Source organism: Oryctolagus cuniculus, chromosome 15 (genome assembly GCF_051225735.1).
Source record: "Oryctolagus cuniculus isolate XC-2025 breed Fujian yellow rabbit chromosome 15, ASM5122573v1, whole genome shotgun sequence".
Lineage (NCBI taxonomy): Eukaryota > Metazoa > Chordata > Mammalia > Lagomorpha > Leporidae > Oryctolagus > Oryctolagus cuniculus.
In genome coordinates, this window is record NC_142881.1 from 67,726,430 (window position 1) to 67,744,647 (window position 18,218).

Here is an 18,218-nt window from a genome sequence, read left to right on the forward strand (position 1 = left end):
AGCCCCTTGACAACAAGTACTAGCAAGTGCCTCATAGGAAGGAGTGAACTAGTCAGCATTTGGATATATGGATACAGACACGGAGTAGTGCCGGCAATGTAACAAATGCTTCATAGGCGTTGAGTTTAGCAGCTCACACACATACACACACACCCTTGCTGTGTTGGCAGAATACTGCACAGAGTAAGAGAAGAGATGACACTAGGTTCTCTTTACATGAATCCTAGTGAATCTATGGGGCTACGTCTTAGTACCACCAAGCCAACAAGCCTCAGTTCTTGGGCAGTAGTCCACAGCACACCTGAATAATTACACTTCTGCTCAGACGAGACAAAAACATCGCTCTAGCCCCGAAAAGGGAAAGCAGTTTTCCAGCCACTCTGTCTGCCTCCCGCATTCCCTCCTCACCAATGAACGTGGCCCGTCTGTAATGTCTACCTCCATTGCATTCTGAAAATGGTTCCCAGTTGGCTGCTCTGTGCCTGTGGCTTCTGAGCTTAGATGAGAGTCAAGGAGCCCAACCGCCACCATCTTGACAACGAGCATGCTGGCAAATGCCGTAAGTCTGTTGGGCCAGATTGCAAGTGTCCATTTCAGAGGAAGGAAGTATCTGACGGAAACAATGGGGACCATACGAGAAGGGAGAACCCCAATGTGCAACAGAGAGCAGAGGCGCTGTGGGTCACCTGCTCGCTTCTGTCCGCAGGGGATTGGAAGGCCACCCCACAGACCCCTCTCAAGTTCCTTATGCCCTGATTGCTCTGATACTAATTTGAGCCAATGTTCAATCGCATCACAACACATTAGCCATCGCCATGCCATAGCAATCAAGTCAGGGGGCTCTCCTAAATGTGGGCTGGGGGATTCCCTGGCTCCACGAGCTGCAGGCTCCCACAGATGTTTCTAAGAGCCTTTTCCCAGAGGCCCATTTAGGGAGAAATTAAATGCAACTTTGACTTAATTAACGTTTTAAATGATAATGAATACAATGTAGATTCATAGGAGGCATTTACATTGTGTTGTAAAATTGATAAAAATTTAATAACTCTTTGTTAATAAGTTATGTCTCCCCAGACCCATAAAGCCGAAGGCACTGCAAACTCCGGACTGGGTCTAATCCAGGCTCCTGGTGCAGGTGGAGGAGGGAGCCAGAGATGGACTTGACATTTGCCCCAAGCCTGCTCTAATTCAAACCTCTGCTTGTTCATCAGGACTTTATTTCATACAGTAAAGGTCAGGATTTGGGCTTAAGGCACAGCCCTGACAAGAAAGCTCAAGTGGAAGGCGGGCCAGCTCTGGCATCTGTCGCCCGAGATAGCGGAGGACGAAGGACGATGGAGGGCTAACTGGCCACAGCTGTCCTGCACCACAGAGGTACAGGGAAGGATCCTCTGCCTGGTGGTAGGAGCTGTCAGGGTGAGTACCCTGACTACTGACCATTGTCCTGAAATAAAAATGCAAACATAATTTCCATGTCACCTTGCATAAGGACCTCTGCTCAGCTGCCATGTGGCATGCAGTTGTCTTCTCCGTTTGTTCTTAAACAGCCAAGTCGCTTATTCTAGCACTGTGACCCTGGGAAGGGGGTGTCAGGGATGGGGCACACATCTGGCCCCCTTCATTCTGACCTCTCTCCTTCTTATCTCCCAATTCTGCTTCAGTTTCTTACAAACACTGGCTGCCTTTCGCCTACTGTTCCCTTGCTCCTGCACTGCCTGTGGCACATCTTCATGGCAGGTTTACCTCGAGGGAGTCTATACTGCTTCTTTGGAGCAGAGGAGAAACGGGGAAGGCACAGGAAGGCTGTCGAATGTGAATCCAGGGCTTCACCGACCCTAAACTGAAAGAAAGCAGCTCTCTATTCTGGACGGAGCACTGGTTTGTGTGTCGCTCTTTAGAGACAGGCAATTTAAGAGATTTGTTTCAAAGGAAATCTCGCCCAAGCAGGATTTTCATATGCTGATCCTGAATGAAGGAGTGACCACTGTATCGTGGTGACTACGGTCCACACATAGGAGGGTGTGCATCTGGTCAACTCTGTGCTCAATGTGGCTACCGTGGAATCAATGAGAGGTACTGGCTTCTGTGGCTTCACCTGCCACCAGCAAAAGTGCCCTAAAGAGGACCGTCCCGGGGCAAAATCAGCCTTAGTCACCTGGAACAGCTTAGGGGTGGGCCAGGTCCATCTGCCTCTCAGTTTTCACTTTTTGCAGTCAACACAAATGGCCAAATCAGGCCAGGGATGGCTAAGCATCAGAGTAGAAGCCAAGGCTCTTTGGGAGTGGTGTGAATGTGTGCGATGGGTACTGGAGGACAGACAGAGGAAAGGGAGAGAACCCATCATCATGGCACACGTGAAAAAATGGGATAAAGTACAGGGAAGGGGGCATGGCAAGAAGTGGGACAACAGGTGCAAAGTTATGGTTAGGAGGAGTACATACTGGTATCTATTGCACAGGGGGGCGACCGTGGTCAACAACAATGCATACTGCAAAATGGCTAGAAGATCTGAATTTTTCGGGCTGGTGCTGTGGCTCAGTTGGTTAATCCCCAGCCTGTGGCACCAGCATCCCATATGGGCGCCGGGTTCTAGTCCTGGCTGCTCCTCTTCCAGTCCAGCTCTCTGCTGTGGCCTGGGAAGGCAGTGGAGGATGGCCCAAGTGCTTGGGCCCCTGCACCCCATGGGAGACCAGGAAGGAACTCCTGGCTTTGGATCAGCGCAGCACTGGCCGTAGTGACCATTTGGGGGGGGTGAACCAACAGAAGGAAAACCTTTCTCTCTGTTTCTCTCTCACTGTCTAACTCTATCTGTCAAATAAATAAATTAAAAAATAAAAAGATCTGAATGTTTCCCCACAAAGAAATGTACATGTTTGAGGAGATGGAGAGGCTAATGACCCCAACTTACCAGTTTATATAGGTGTGGAAACATGACACAGGACCCTATAATCTTGTGTGATCATTATGAATAAATTTAAACGTTAAACACATGCAAAACTCTCCTTAAACTGATGTGTGCTGGGAACTCCTTGGCTGTCCCGTTTCTATCTTTCTGTCATCAGTGGGATGTTAAGGAGAATAGGAGGGCATGGGTACAAGAGACCAGCGATAAAAGGAAAAAAATCTAGGGTTGGGGAGCTTGGGAATGAGCAAAGGGAATGAGGTCATTATAGGCTGTTGATTTGCAAGTGCAGCCGATTAAATGAAATCTCCCCGTAACAGGCATTGCAGACTGTCAGCACAGGGCGTGTCCTACTACAGACACCTTCCTAAAGCCACAGCCACCTCTGCCCTAGTATCTGATTTTATGTACTTCAAAATGCCATTAGTTCACTCGAGTGACTTTAGTTCTATTGACAATGTTAATTCTCTGCCTGTGCAACCAAAGGCTACTCAGGATAAGCTGATTTTTGTTTATTGTCTGACAAGACTCAAGATTACTCTAAACCGATTTTGGTATGTTTCCCTTCAACCTAATCGTATTGGACTTCTCCCCTAGCTTAACCATTAGAGCTGAATGCCTCCTTGTATTATATTCGCACCCCAAATAAAAGTCACAGAAGTCATGCACCATTTAAAATTTGCTACAGTAGTTTGCAAGAAGGTACATGTAATCGTGCAGGTTTAAACTATTAGTAAATTGAAAGCTCGGTGTGAGTGATCGCACATGTACTTTAGCTAAAACTAGCTCCAAGTACAAGTCTAAAGATCCGTTTCTCTTCTACCACATGATGAATTTGTTCGTGCCAGAGTTACTGATGGTTTGTGACCAGAATCATGTCAGGCAGGTCTCAGCAGGTTTGAATCAATATGGTCCTAGGCTGTCACTGAATCCTAATTTTAATTGTCCCCTTGTATTATACTTAGCAATCAGATATCAGGCAAGACTGAAACAACAAGAATAAAATTCTACAGGGAGAGGTCCACTTTCCAAAATTATATTGGGGGAGGAGTGGAACTGATTAGAATCCACATCGATATGTGTGTGTGTGTTACTAGACATATATATTTTTTACATTTGATAGTACTAGAACCTAGCTATTTGGAAAAGGCAGATGCATACAATCATGGTGTCCTTTAAGAGAGTTGGCATTCTTTCCAACCAATATGGAAACAAAATGGAAATGATCAAGTATCAAATGCCAAAGTATAAAATAGTCTCAACATGCCATTTGGGATGCCTGCATCCCATACTGGAGTGGCTGGGTTCAAGTCCCGGCTCTGCTCTTAATTCCAGCTTCCTGCTAATGTGCCTCCAGGGAGGCAGTGTAATGGCCCAAGTCACCCACATGGCGACCCAGACTGAATTCCTGGCTTCTTGCTGTTGCAAGTCTTTAGGAAATCAATTAATGAATAGAAAATCAATCTCTTGAGAAGAGAAGAGAAGAGAAGAGAAGAGAAGAGAAGAAGAAAATCAGACTGGTGCTGTGACCCAGCAGGCTAAGCCACTGTTTGGACACCTGCATACCATTTCAGAGTGTCGGTTCCAGTCTCGGCTATTCTGACTCCTGATTCCGGCTGTCTACTAATGTGCCTGGGAAGGCAGTGAATGATGGCCCAAGTGCTTGGGTCCCTGACACCCATGTGGGAGACCTCGATGCAGTTTCTGGCTCCTGGCTTTAGTCTGGCCCAGTCCCGAATGCATAGCCATTTGGGGAGAGAACCAGTAGATAGAAGCTCTCTCTCTGTCATAAATCTTTGGGAAAAAAAAAAAACAGTCTTATGATGAATTCTTATTGGTTGCTCTCTGTCTTACTTTTCAGACACATTTATTTGTCTTCCAAACCAGTCCTGCCTCTCTGAAGGTCTTCATGCCAACACAGGTTGGTCTCACATCTCCTGAGCTCAACAGAAAAGACAACTGTTCAACTGCACCGAACTTAGCAACAACAGACTCACAGTAATGGCCACACCTCCAAAGAGAGGTGCGCCCAGCAGGCAGCAGGCAGGCCGTGCTGCGAGAAGGCAGGTTTTTAAAACTGTGTGAACACTTCTAATATATTACCACTCCTCTGGGAAGCAGCTACTTCTCTTCCCACTTCAGAAAAACACATAATGGGACTTTTGTGTTTCAATTTAACATCCCCCGAAAACGGAAATCTTTCCCCTTATAGGAAAAAAAAAAAAAAGTAAAGAGGGAGACGAAAGGCAAGAGAGAAACGAATTAGGCAGTCTCTGGAGCACACTGGCTCAACTGAGAAACTGCGCCCAAAGCAAGCCCTGTAATGGTATAATGACCCTTAATGAGTGTCTTGGGAAACAATACAGCCCTAGCATCAAAGACAAAGGGCAAAACCCATCATGACTCGGCTGACACTAATTCAAAATGATTTTCAGAACAACTAAAGAATGTAAGAGAAGTAATCTGATCCGCCCATCTGACCTCACTTTGATTCAAGGACCCTTCTCCTGCCATTTCTAATTGTCAAACCCCCTACATTTCACATCTGCTCATATTTAATGAAAAGCCTACTCTCACCACTGCTCTTTGAGTCAACTCGCTCTGTCAAGTGGGCGCCACCCAACCCCACCCCCAGCGAGGGACACCCAGGGATGGCTACGGGAGCCCTGCCAGTGGAGTTCTGAGAGGCGAGAGGCATGCTTTGATTGGAGAAGAAGCGCTCATGTGGGCACATGAAGGGGCTCCCAGCGGAATGGAGTTTTCTAACTTCTTATTAATGGTCAAAGGTGAGTGGCCTCACACGGGGACGGATGAAATCTGCTTTCCTTTGACAGAGTGACGACGGCGGGAAGACCAATGAAACAGAGACGGCAAGTCGCCCCCTGAGCTGTCAATACCAGTTAAGGTTCAGCACACAGCCCAAAGCGCCACGTTTTCCACAGTGGGGACTGACACTGAGGGGCGCTCAAGACAACGACGTCATGCAGAGCGCATTTCTCAGAGGATCGGACAATCTCACCCCAAGTGTTTCTCCTCCTGGCCTCCACCAGTGCTTGGATGGAATTACAGAGCTGAGAAGTCCCTCTCATTATGGCTTCCCTTGAGTAACATGAAAATGGCACACGCTGGGCATCACGGGTCCCACGCAGGGGATACGGATTTTGCTGGGATTTGTTGGGACGGCCAGCACCGAGACATGACCACAGGGCCCCAGCTCGGAGCCAGAGTGGCTCCCTCCTGGTTTCCACCAAGCCTTTGGCCAGTATTTTAGAGCCTTGTTATTTGAGAATAGAAGAAGTCGCCTTCAGCAGAAGGGCAACCCAAGCTGCTGGTGGTTAAATTCACCAGTGCCAATCAAAGAGTGGAAGCCAAACAGCACCCTCACAGCTCATTCCTTTGTCTACTCCCCCCCCAACACCTGCTGCTGTCTTTGATCTTGGTATCCTGGAGATAAGAATGACAAGCTCTCAAAAATTCCGCCCAGCTCAGCCTTACCAGCTGCCAGTTATATGACGAGCAACCAAGAAGACTGACCTGTGCTACAGACACAAGGAAATCAGGAAGGTTCGCAACTTGCATTGTTGGTTGTTATTTGGAATCATAATTGCTACAAGAATCCATGGTTAAATGGGGACATCATTTTAACTATATATATATATATATATATATTTAGTAAGAAAAGCAAAAGATATTCATGGTACGATTCTCCGAATTAGTTATCTTTTTAAAGAGAAGCCCTAGAAGCCACCAACCCGTGTTGGTGGGCAGATCCAGAATACTCACAGGAAAAAGTCCAGCACTGAGGGAATGAGACTCAGCACCACACGTCCCTCTGCATCTAAACTCTGCTGTTCTCCAGAAACCACCTGAACTTGTTGTAAACAACTCAACGCTAGAGCTCACTCGCTCTCTATCCACCCTTTCCCTCCTCCCGTCCATCTGACCCAACTTATATCCACTTCCAAGCCAATGACGCATACATTACTGCACATCTCTGTTTTAACACAGGCTCTGCTATTCCGTCATTTTAGTTTCCACTTATGTGTCACAGGTCTGCACGTGACTGTGAGAAGCACAAGGTGACAACCAAGTTGGAGTGAAGGTCTTCCTTCGCACATACACAGACACAGGCAGCAGGGCTACATTTCACCATGTGAGAGAGCACGGTAAGAAGCAAACATCAGCCCGACAGACTCACAGAACCACGGGGCACAACACAAGACACGGGTAACACCACGGACAGCACGGACACAGGACTGTGTGCGTCGAGGTTAAACTTACAGGCACGGAAACGGGTGCAGCAATCACTAACAGAGACAGAAGAAAGTGGGAAGGCTCTCCCCAGGGTGTCCACGTGACCACGCACACGGCCTGACATGCACGAGCAGTCACGCTCAGAACGTCCGCAACCAAAACAACATGCCCGTCTCATTCTCTTGTAGATGGACATCTTGGCTATAACCACGTGGTTGGATGGGAGGAGAGGAAGAGCGGCAGTTAATGGCAAGGTCACACACAGCGAGGCAGCTGGAAGGGAGCTGAAGGCGTTTAACACAGGTCTTAGTTCACATTAACAGTCTTGACCCAGGAAAATACTCATTGATTGTCAGTAACAGTTTGGTTGTACATCAAAACAGCTGTTGCAGTCTTTTTTCCCCCCCTCTGTAAAGCGGTGACCACAGGAAAAGGGCATGACTGAATACAATCTGGTTCTTGCATGAAAAGAAGAGCAAATTATACACAGCAAAATAATAATAATAATAATGTACCCAACATTTCTCCCCTGGCACAATTAACACAGGAGGACAAAATAGACACACTGCCAATCAAGTCTATGGATTGCTTATTTGGTACAATAAGTGGTTTTTGCAAGATGTAAAACTATCTAATCTGGAGGTTTTCTAATTTCCATCCATTTCTGGGCATTAGGCAGCGCCTGGGACATGCTTTCATCAAATTAGATGTGAAACGATTATGTGTTAATACAGAATCTGAGGATGGTTTTGCTGAACTTCCTGAGAGTGAGTCTGGATGATGGCTGCAGGAATTTAAATTTACTCTTTTTTTTTTTTTTTTTTTTTTTTTTTTTTTTTTTTTTTTATTTTTTTGACAGGCAGAGTGGACAGTGAGAGAGAGAGACAGAGAGAAAGGTCTTCCTTTGCCGTTGGTTCACCCTCCAATGGCCGCCGCGGCCGGCGCGCTGCGGCCGGCGCACCGCGCTGATCCGATGGCAGGAGCCAGGAGCCAGGTGCTTTTCCTGGTCTCCCATGGGGTGCAGGGCCCAAGCACCTGGGCCATCCTCCACTGCACTCCCTGGCCACAGCAGAGGGCTGGCCTGGAAGAGGGGCAACCGGGACAGAATCCGGCGCCCCGACCGGGACTAGAACCCGGTGTGCCGGCGCCGCTAGGCGGAGGATTAGCCTAGTGAGCCGCGGCGCCGGCCTTAAATTTACTCTTGACAGAACAAATATCCAAATCTGTCCGTATAAGAAATGCAGCTACTCAAGGCTAACGCTGTGTATTTGACATTAAAGGCAGTTCACAAATAAGAAATCACCAAAAACATATGAGATGTTGGTCTATTGGAATGCATTTAGCTACTCATGGGTAAAGCTGGGAGAATCAGATCCTTAGATCTGCCTTCCTCTCCCCACCCGCCAGAAATTCAGACAGCAATCAGGCTGTGGGCTAATCATTCTTTTGTTCCCTTGTACAGAAAATAGTGGTCAAAACAGATGAAAAATTACAAAGCAAGATATACAAGAAGGGGTTCCACGTGAAATATTGCGCTGAAACATGCATGCAGCATTGCTGGCTTTTCTAGTGGCAGTGCCAGGGACTGAACCCACGTGCTGGCCTACAGAAGTTGCTGGATGACTCCATAGTGGCCTCCACTGCCCTTCACCCTTGACCCTTTGAGCCAATTTATCTTTCAGTACAACAGCAGCTTTTTGTACCTCAATTTGATGCTACCACAGGCAAATGTGTTTGCTTATCACTGAGCATGAACCACCTGCTTCTCTCACAGGATGGGAGAGAAATTCATACTTGTTCCATGCATCACAGCCCAAGAGGAACGCTGACCTGGGGAGGTGTTGTTCCCTGCACCCACACCTTCCTTTTGGAAAGCCATTTCCCCCTCTTTCTTTGCTTCGTACAGAATGGTTGCAGTCTTATTTTAAAATATGGCTTGTGGTTTTGCCCTCTTTGAATGTTACAGTCACCAGGAAGAAGGGTTTAAATCTCTCAAATGGGTCAAGTCCTGTTCTAAGACCTTTATGACTTGCCATACAGTATATTTGTCAAGCAAGGGTAACGTTATGATTGTGAAGAACAGGCACTGGGGGAGATGAATGAGGGATCTCAGCAGCAGCAATCCCATTCCTGTAAACTTGGATCCCATTTTTTGTGACATGTTCTTTTAGCATCCTAGCTCGTCAGCTTTTGGTGTCATCATGCAGTCGCAGCCCCGTTCAATGTGTGGTATATCATTCCTTAGAGTTTAGCTTTTCCAAAAGAAGAGACAGAGTGAGAGAGAAAAGTTCCGCGAGAGCATTTGAGTCAGGGGGCGTTAGCAGGCTGGTGTGAGTGCCTAGACACCCCAAGTGAACAGCAGTGGTTGAAGTCAGGAAAACTGAAAAAAAAAAAAAGTCTTCAACTGAAGACAGAAAAAAAAAATTATTTCAAATGCATCTGGATCTAGTGTGTAACAGGGAGGACATTCTCTGGTTTTCTCTTCCTTACTTCTTTTACTAAAAATATTGGTTTGTTATTTACACAGAGGAGGGAAATGAAGATGATTTTTCCTTTCGCTGTAGATAAATGGTTTTGAAAAAAATTTTTTAATCAAATGCTGTGGCAGAAGAGAAGCCCATCAAACTCTGAAACACTATGCTTCTCATTAGCAACAGTGCCTGGTTTTCATTTCCATACTGCCATTTTGGGTTCATAGACAATAATAGAATCTGACACAGTTATGGGGAAAGAAAGTTCATATATATATATATATATGAGTTTATATATATCTATATAAGTTCATACACACACACACACATCATCATCATCATCTTAAAGGACAAGGGGAGGGATGAAAGTGATGGAATAAATTGTGAAACTACTTTGTCAGAGGGAAACCCATCATCATGGGCGGGGTAGGTCTCCTCCTTGATAAGAGTTCAAAAGGAAACACAGCATCAGACCAGCAGCTCTCAGGGACTGTTTGTGACTGCTAGTGTTGGTTGTTGGGGAGACCATGCATTGTTCTACAGTTTCATATTGTTAGCATGCAGGAACAGGCTGAAACTGGTCATCGAAGCAGCAAAAAACCATTTGCTATAAGAAGATTAACTGTTAATTATAAGCAGTCACATTCCGAAGCAGCATATGCATGAGAAAGAAAACATGCGATTACTCGTCATTCTCAGTCGTTTTGACACTCACACCAAATGCAAAGTGGAAATTTCAAAAGACAAACAACACCACCACAAACAAAAATTTAAAAAACACAAAACAGAAAATTGAAAGCAGCAAGGAGGACCAAGGAGAGGCTCAGAGACAAGACAGAAACAGTTAAAAATGGTTGAGCCCCCACCTACTGACAAACCTTCACCAACCACAAGTTCTAGACCCAGGCGTCACTGAACGGGAGAGTGATGCCTTTTCCCTACTTCCAGGATAGTCCATTTCCTTTGATCCTTGCTGGGCGTCTTCACCTATCCACTTCCAGGTCCACTTTCTTAAAAGAGAAGGTTGATTCTGACCTCCCATCTGGTAGGGGGAGCCACTGGTCCTGAAGGGTGTGTGGACCAGCCAGAGAGTTCCTCTGGGCCATTGAATAAATCATGAACGAGGTCTTCAGCTAAAAACGGATGGGCATTTGCCACCGCAACGGTCGATGTTCCAGCAGACGTGAACACCCTCGGTGTAAAATTACACTCTTGAGTTGAAAAATAAAATTCTATCAAAATTGAGCCACAGATCTCTTAATTTGGAAATTACCTCAGGACTCTCAGCATTTCACTTCCATTTCTTGGTGATTGGTTCCTTTTCTAACACCGATTTCATTTAGAAAGCAAATTTCAGATACCAGAGTTCCACTCACAACTCCTAAGGTTAGGTTTCAAAGATCAACTTGGAAAGTCCCAGTATTTATTTAAAACAGAAGTAAGTTTCTTAACTACTCTCCAGCCACACAAAGTGGTGTTTGCAGATTTTCTTTCCAATCCCAATCCTCAAACAGGTTTTAGCTGGGAATTCCTTGGTGATATACAGATCTACGAGGACATCTAGTGGAGCAGGGTGGAAGAGCAGCTCATTAAAAGGATCTGAACTAGCAGGCCTTACTCTGAAGGGAGCAGGAATAGGACTCTGCTCAGAGAATCGAAATGTTTGCAGTGTCATGTCAGTTCAGTGGTTTCTCATGATCCACAGCAACGTGGGACAAAGGGGTTGGGGAGGGGTCCCAGGAGACTGTCCTGGAGTGGTCTAAAGTGGCAACTTGAGAGCGCACTGGCTTTGTAGCCATGGCCAATGGAGCGTTCTACACGAGCTAGCTAGGTCTCCTCGAGGCCCTGCAGCAGCGTCTTGAGATGGGGATCTGCCCAGAGCATGTCTCTGGCAGGTGCGAATGCCCTAGCTGCTTAGTATTCTGACTTAGGGCTCTGGGAACTTTATGCTCAGTTAATCGTCCCCCTAGGCCAACTTAACCCTGGGAAATCAGAAATATAAGCCTCTGGGGGCTCTGTCTGCTCTTTGGCCCACATCATACGGTTCTTGTTCTTGGACCAGTGCCACAGATTCAAAGATGTTCTGTGGTTGCCAAGAATCAGAGCCTGGGTCTCCCCCTCCTCCAAAGACCTCTGTCGTAGCCGCGTCACACTAGAGAGGAAGCTTTCATGGGCTTTTCATCACCACAGTGAAGTGTACATTCACCCAGCAGTTCCACGCTGACTTCCGAGTGCTATGTATAGAAACAAAATAAAGTTCTTCCCGTTTTATGGTTATCATCCAATCTCTCCATTTACTACTGAGTGTTAAGGATAGAAAGATCCATTGGACAACTTCTTCTCTATTTTGTGAATAGGAGAAAGCAAACTATAAGAAAGTGGCTGCTGAAGATGTGGTTTAGTTACTGCCTTTTCCTTGAGTCAAACTGACAATCAGCTGTAAAATTCGGGTTCTCTGCTGGGGAGCACTTCCCAGCCAAGCCTGGAGTGGAAGGTGGAATTGGATTCCATCCTGTCCTCAGCACCATCTGCCTCCTGCATCAGGAACCAAATTGTCAGCCAATTTCCAATTGTGGAATCTTAATTTGTAGGGTGGATTGGAGGAGGCAGGAAAAGCAACACTGACTGGAGAGACCCAGATAGAATGTTCCAACTGCTGGGGAAGGGGGAGATGTTTTAAGTTTCAAATGGAGAAAACTCAACAGAGAACTCATGAGAAAGAAAAATAAAATATGCCACTCAATTAATATACACCTTTTTAGATTGCAACCTCACTTTTCAATTAAAGGAAAATTGAAGGAAGGAGTATTTCATGGGCTTGGAAGCAACTAAAATTAGAAATAGAAATACCCAGGGAATAAAAAGTCCCCTGAGATTTAAGGTTGAGGCATTTGTGTTATGTGGCACTGAGAATCATGGAACCTTCTTTCAAGTCCTGTAAAGAAGAATTTGGCACTAGGGTTATCAGTTGGTGGCATCACGTTTTCCATCTGATTCTGAAGGGCATTAGGTACAGTAGGCAGCTGTGCAGGTATGTCATGGCTCACGCCTTCAAGCCATCCTCAAATGTGTTCTACAGATGAAGGGGGCCACAGAGCCAGTTCTGGAAGAAGTACACGCTGAGTTGAAGAAGGTCATTGTTTTCTTTTTACATTGAGAATTCTATATCCCACGAACACTGAAGAGTGGCCAAAATCAGATGTCAACTTGTCTCTTCTGCTGCAAAGGAGTCTAAGAGGATCGAGAGCTTGAACATCTTCTCCAAATTCCAGAGCTATTGGACTGCATGGGTCTCCAGTTTGGGTCTGTTATTCAAAAGACTCGTAGGTACATGAGGAAAAACCCAGTGCTCAGTGCTGCTCCCACTGAGAGCTGCATCGCTCTAAGTCACACACAGAAATACTGGCTTTAAATGCTCCTTGTCAAGTGCCACATCTTGTTGGGTGAGATGGGGTCCTGCTCCTTGAGGAAGTCAGAGGCCCAGAGACTGACAATGACTTAATTCGATAGAATTCATGAATGAAATGGGACACCCTCCTGGAAGTCATCTTCCAAGATGGCTGACTAATACTCCTAGAGGAACTGGGTACATTCTATTGGTTATGGACTAGAAGGGAAACTTTATTTTTAAAGCAAAGGAACATCTCAGACTGCAGGAAACAATTACCACCATGGATATGCCTGTCTCCAGTAAGGCAATGTAGGTACTCACAGCCCCAATCTTGGGTATCCAATCAATTCTATCTAGCAAGTGCTTTCTTGGATAGAGAGGCATGTATGCTGTAATAAATACATCATTCCCTCTATGGACTATCTCTACACTTATATATAAAAATAAGCATTTTTACATATAAAATCTGGGTATATATCATATATATATATACCACAACACAGGAATATATATGTAGCATGTGTGTTTCCTTCAGGAAAGGAACTCAAGCTCAACAGCAGAGGAGATCAAGTATAATTAACCAAAGGCAAGCATGACAATGACCCCCAATTGATGAGGCCTCTAGAACTGTGGTGGCAATTACCTCAGCCTAATCAATGTCCCTTAAAATTCCTGAGACAGGCCTTCAAGAGAAACACACGGTTGTCGAAGTCTTATTTTCAAAAAGAAAAATAAGACAAAGCCTGAAGCTGGCCAGAGGCTGGGGGCGGGGTGGGTGGGTGGGTGAATGGGGAGTAGGCTTCCAGCATACTCCCGGGCTCCAGGCTACTCCGTGGACCATGTTGAGGGATGAGGGAGTTGGGCATGATGTCATTGCTACATGCAACATAAATACCAAAAGAAAGAAACTGTACAGAAAAGAAAAGAGGTATCTCTTCTAGAGAGAGACAGGGGAAACTAGACTCAGGGCTGCTGGGAACCCGTTTTACTCACAATAGATCACTACCAGTGTGCAGTTAATATAGAGTAGGGGCCGTATTCCAAGGCAGCACAGGGGAAAAAATAAATCAAAGATATGTCAATGATTAGAAGTTAAAGAAAATGCCTTCAAACACAACAATCTAGACATGACTTGCCCCCTAAGAGTCCACCCTTTGGCAAATTTGAGAGGCTGGGGGGTGAGGAGGGAGGAAAGTAAGTCATTAGACCAGGTAGGTTTGTTAAACAGAAAAAGAAAAGGGGTAAATAGTAAACTCCAAGAGCTTGCTCCTTGGCCAGAAAGATGCATTGGACCGACTTCCTTTTGGCAGAGCTATGAAGAAATGGAAAGAAATGAAAACGTTAAACTGTACTACCACAGGATTTCCAGGAATGGAATGCCCACACTCCATATTTCTCCCGATAACACAACACAGTACATTGAAGGTTATTGAATGAAAATGAATGAGGAGGTAAGGGTGGTGTAGGAAGGGAAAGGATTGGGTTGGGAGAGAAGGGTCAGGAAGCGTTGGGTAAAGACCAGGGACTGTCATCCTCTCTGTCCGCAAGGAGGTGATTCATAATGACCTGGACAAATAGCTCTGACCAATGATTATGTGGGTCAGCTGCTCTCTCTCACTTAGGGCACCAGGCAACGCCGGTTCAATGGCATGGGGCCACTTCAATGCACTACTGACAACCCTATCTCCATCTCATGAAAGTTTCTTTGCCACCAAAACATATCTCTGACGTCCTCATTGGATTGGCCTGCAATGGGAAATTTGTGTTCAATAATTCATTTTATTGTAACCATCCTCCCCTCCTTCACACACATATCTGCATCCTACCATTGGTGCTATGGCCTTATAATTCAGAAGAAAAGTATTTGGACAACTCTGGTTTTTATCAAACATGACCCTCACAGCCAAGGGCTTTTGTAAGCTGTGGAGCCCAAGGCAGTGGGAGGATGTGGGGAGATGGGGGTGAGACCCTGGGGACCTCTTCTGCAGCAATCGGTGCCATGCATGGAGGGAGATGATGCGCTTCACAGTTCAAGCAACATTAAAAGGAAATCAAGAAGATAAAATTTTCAAAAATTATGTGCTTTTTTCCCTCCAGGATATAGCTAAAAGCCACTTTTTTACTTGCCTGGAAGGCATATGGAAAAATAATCCACAGGCCAAATTCTTTTGACTAGGACATTAAAAATGTCCCTGCTGTGTTCTGCTAAGGTGTCACCAAGTATGAGAGTGAGAATCAAAGAAGCTCTCTTCTCCCTTTCACTTCTACCCTCACCTCCCCAAGTCTGTTCTCCATTCAGTCACCACCAAGATCTTTACAGGTAAGAACTGATGATGTCATTTCCTTGCTTAAGATCTTCCCACAGCTTCCTAGGAGAGGACCCAAACTCACGCCCCCTGCCATGGCTGTTGCCTTCCTCGGATCTCATCTTGTATCACCCTTTTCCCAATGCCATCCACTCCACTGGCTGTCCTTCTGCCCACCAAACGCTGCAAACTGAGTCGTGCCTCTCTGCGGAAGGCTCTTCCTCCTGCCTGAACCGAGTCTTGGCTTTAACGTCAAGCAGCGATGGAGACCTCCTGGCCTTCCATGCAGAGAAGCAGCAGCATCCCTGCACGATTCCTCACATTCTTGGGAAGTCTCATCTCTCTTCCTAGCACTTATCTGTCTCTGAATTTAATTGCTTCCACGATGATGGGTTGGCTCCATTCACTAGAGTGAAGGTTTCAGGAGGACATGACTTTATCATGTTTACTATCCATTTCTGACACCAAGAATACCACGTTGCACAAAGAAGGCACTTGGAAAAGGGCTGCATAACTAACCAATTAGCAGATCATAGTCTTGCCAGTTCGTTGACACCACTATGGGATGCAGGCCCCTGCAAAAAGCCCTGCATGAGTTATTGGTCTCAACATTCCCCTGCCTTTCCCAAGACGCTCACTCCAAAGAGCTCACCCTCTTGAATTTGCTACTTCTCTTGCCTCCAAATGTTGTACTATTTCTCATGGAAACGATCCCAGAGACCCCTGGAGATGCTTGGTCAGCTGGGGTGTGGATGGAGCTGGGCTGACTTCCTGGTAGGAGGGGCCTTTTGAATCATGGAGTCTATAGGGATTGGTTAGGAAGTGAGGTTTGCTCTGTGCCTTACACTGTCAGATGCTGTTCATGGTAGGTCAGAACCAGGGTGGTTGTAGGCCCTGAGATTAGAGGCTCTTGTTCCAAGATGTCAGTAAGTATTCATCTTGGTGAGGTGACAGAGTATGGGAGATGGGGACCTTGTGTGTTAGGGAAGGAGAGAGGAGCAAAACAGGGGAACTAAATTACCCCCAACCTTGGGAATCAGCTTGCAAGGATGTCCACAGAAAGTTCTGTGGGCCACGAGTGCGTCCCGTAGGGCATGTGCTCCTGAGACTGGGTGGCATTTTCATGCCCCAGCAGAGCAATATCGTAACCCACTGGCTTTGTGTGCCCCCTTTAGAAGTTCAGTGAAAAGGGCTCTTGCTTGACTTGACATCTCCCACAATGCTGCTCTTCGGTCTGGTTTCGGCTTGTGAAGAAGTATTTTATGGAGTGATCTTTCTTAACTGTGTTCTTACTCATCAGAATCAAGAGCGCCCATCCCGCCCTTCTCTCCTGCCAGAAAGATTAAGGTACTCAGAGAGCAGCCTCAGGAGAGGCCTTCAGGGGAGCTGAAGTCCTGGGTGTCAGCTGTGTCACTGTCAGTCACTGCATCCTCTCACCACCCTTGGAAGCTTACCTTCCCTCTGTTTTTGTAAAATGGGATGAATAACACCCCTGCCGATTATGCACAGTTGACAGGATCTACACAGGATCATAAGGAGGCTTTAAAACTCTGAGTCACCAAGGATTTTTGCTTTCTCTGGTGTTGAGACCAATTTCTGTTGGGCAACAGCACAACTGCAGCAAGTGGAACAGCCTGCCCCAGGCAAAGCACACTTTAAGTCAAGGTGTCATTGAGGCTCACAACTCAGCAAAGCCATCTCAAGAGGCCCCCAGGGCAAGTTAATTTAGAGACAGGATAAGCCAGAGGCTCCTGAGCTCACTCGGGTCTACCCCAGAGAGCAATGGTGCTTGATGTTGGCCTTTTGAGACATGGCAATGGGAGCCCATGGATGATGGCAATGGTCTTTTCGTGGGGAAGACCAAGTGTATCACAATGGAAAACTGTGGCTTTCGGCACCAAGAGCTGCAGGAATCCCAAATGGAAAGTGAGTCCACTCTGATTATGGAAACTGAGTCTAGTACAGCCCCAGTACAGCCTTCTTGGCACTTGGTGGTTCCTATCCATTGGAAATCACTATACCACATCATTCCCCGCCCTATAACCTTAGCTACCTTCCTTTTGAGGTTTTGCACTTGACTACGTGAGGCTGGACATAGCTACCTATCTTGACCCATATACCTTGACCTATCTCTTCTGAGTCAAGGAGTGGGGTCAACAGTCAAAGACCAGGGATCAATAGTGGTGACTTTTCATCCTCTGTTGTAACCAAGTGAGGATGGAATTTATTTCCTGTGTCTTTAAACTGCTGGGTGAAACATAAACATAGCCAAGAAAACTCTTGGTGTTTAGTGTTTCTCTAATAGGAAAAGGAGTTTGGGGAGTCAGAGGAGAGGGAAGGAGAGAGGAGAGGAGGGGGGAAGAAACACTACTTACGCCGTTTGCAGCCGCATTTTTTTATTCTTTTGGGATCTGTGATGTCATCATGACAGGCCTTGCAGTAAAAAAATGCCCTGGAGAAAGAGAATGGAAAAACTGACACGTTTCATAACCCACCCAAACGAAACGAGTACCACATTTCCTCTGCGGTGGTGCCAAATTAATGAAACATGCCAGCACTAATTTCCTTTAATCTTTTGAAAAGTTTAGACATTTGCAGACGGAAATGTTTGTTGCAAGACCATTTATTTCAAACACAGGGTTCCGTGATTTGAGTTAGTGCTTCTTTTCATAAACTTCCACTTGAAAAGCAACGGGGAGAAAGGTTGCTGCACTGACACACGGTGTCTGCTCGCTTGCCTTTCAAGTGAGAACCGCCTTGGGAACCGCTCATGAGAACGAGCGGGCAATCGGCTCTGGGCCCTTGGTGGGGAAGTTAAATGTAACTCAGAAACCCCACAGTCTGGTCAAATCTATATTAAAGGGGACACATGTCTGACGCTCCTCCGTCAAACA

The 18,218-nt window shown here is 46.1% G+C and overlaps 1 protein-coding gene across 23 annotated transcripts in view; it reads right to left on the reverse strand.

Annotated features, from left to right (window-relative positions):
- Positions 1 to 18,218, reverse strand: part of KCNMA1 (potassium calcium-activated channel subfamily M alpha 1) — a 783,049-nt gene that overhangs the window by 128,455 nt on the left and 636,376 nt on the right. For 16 of the 23 annotated variants that reach the window (XM_070056978.2, XM_070056977.2, XM_070056983.2 and 13 more), the window contains one exon: positions 17,700 to 17,776. In XM_070056978.2, coding sequence (XP_069913079.1) covers positions 17,700 to 17,776 — 77 coding nt within the window. 23 annotated transcript variants of the gene reach the window in all.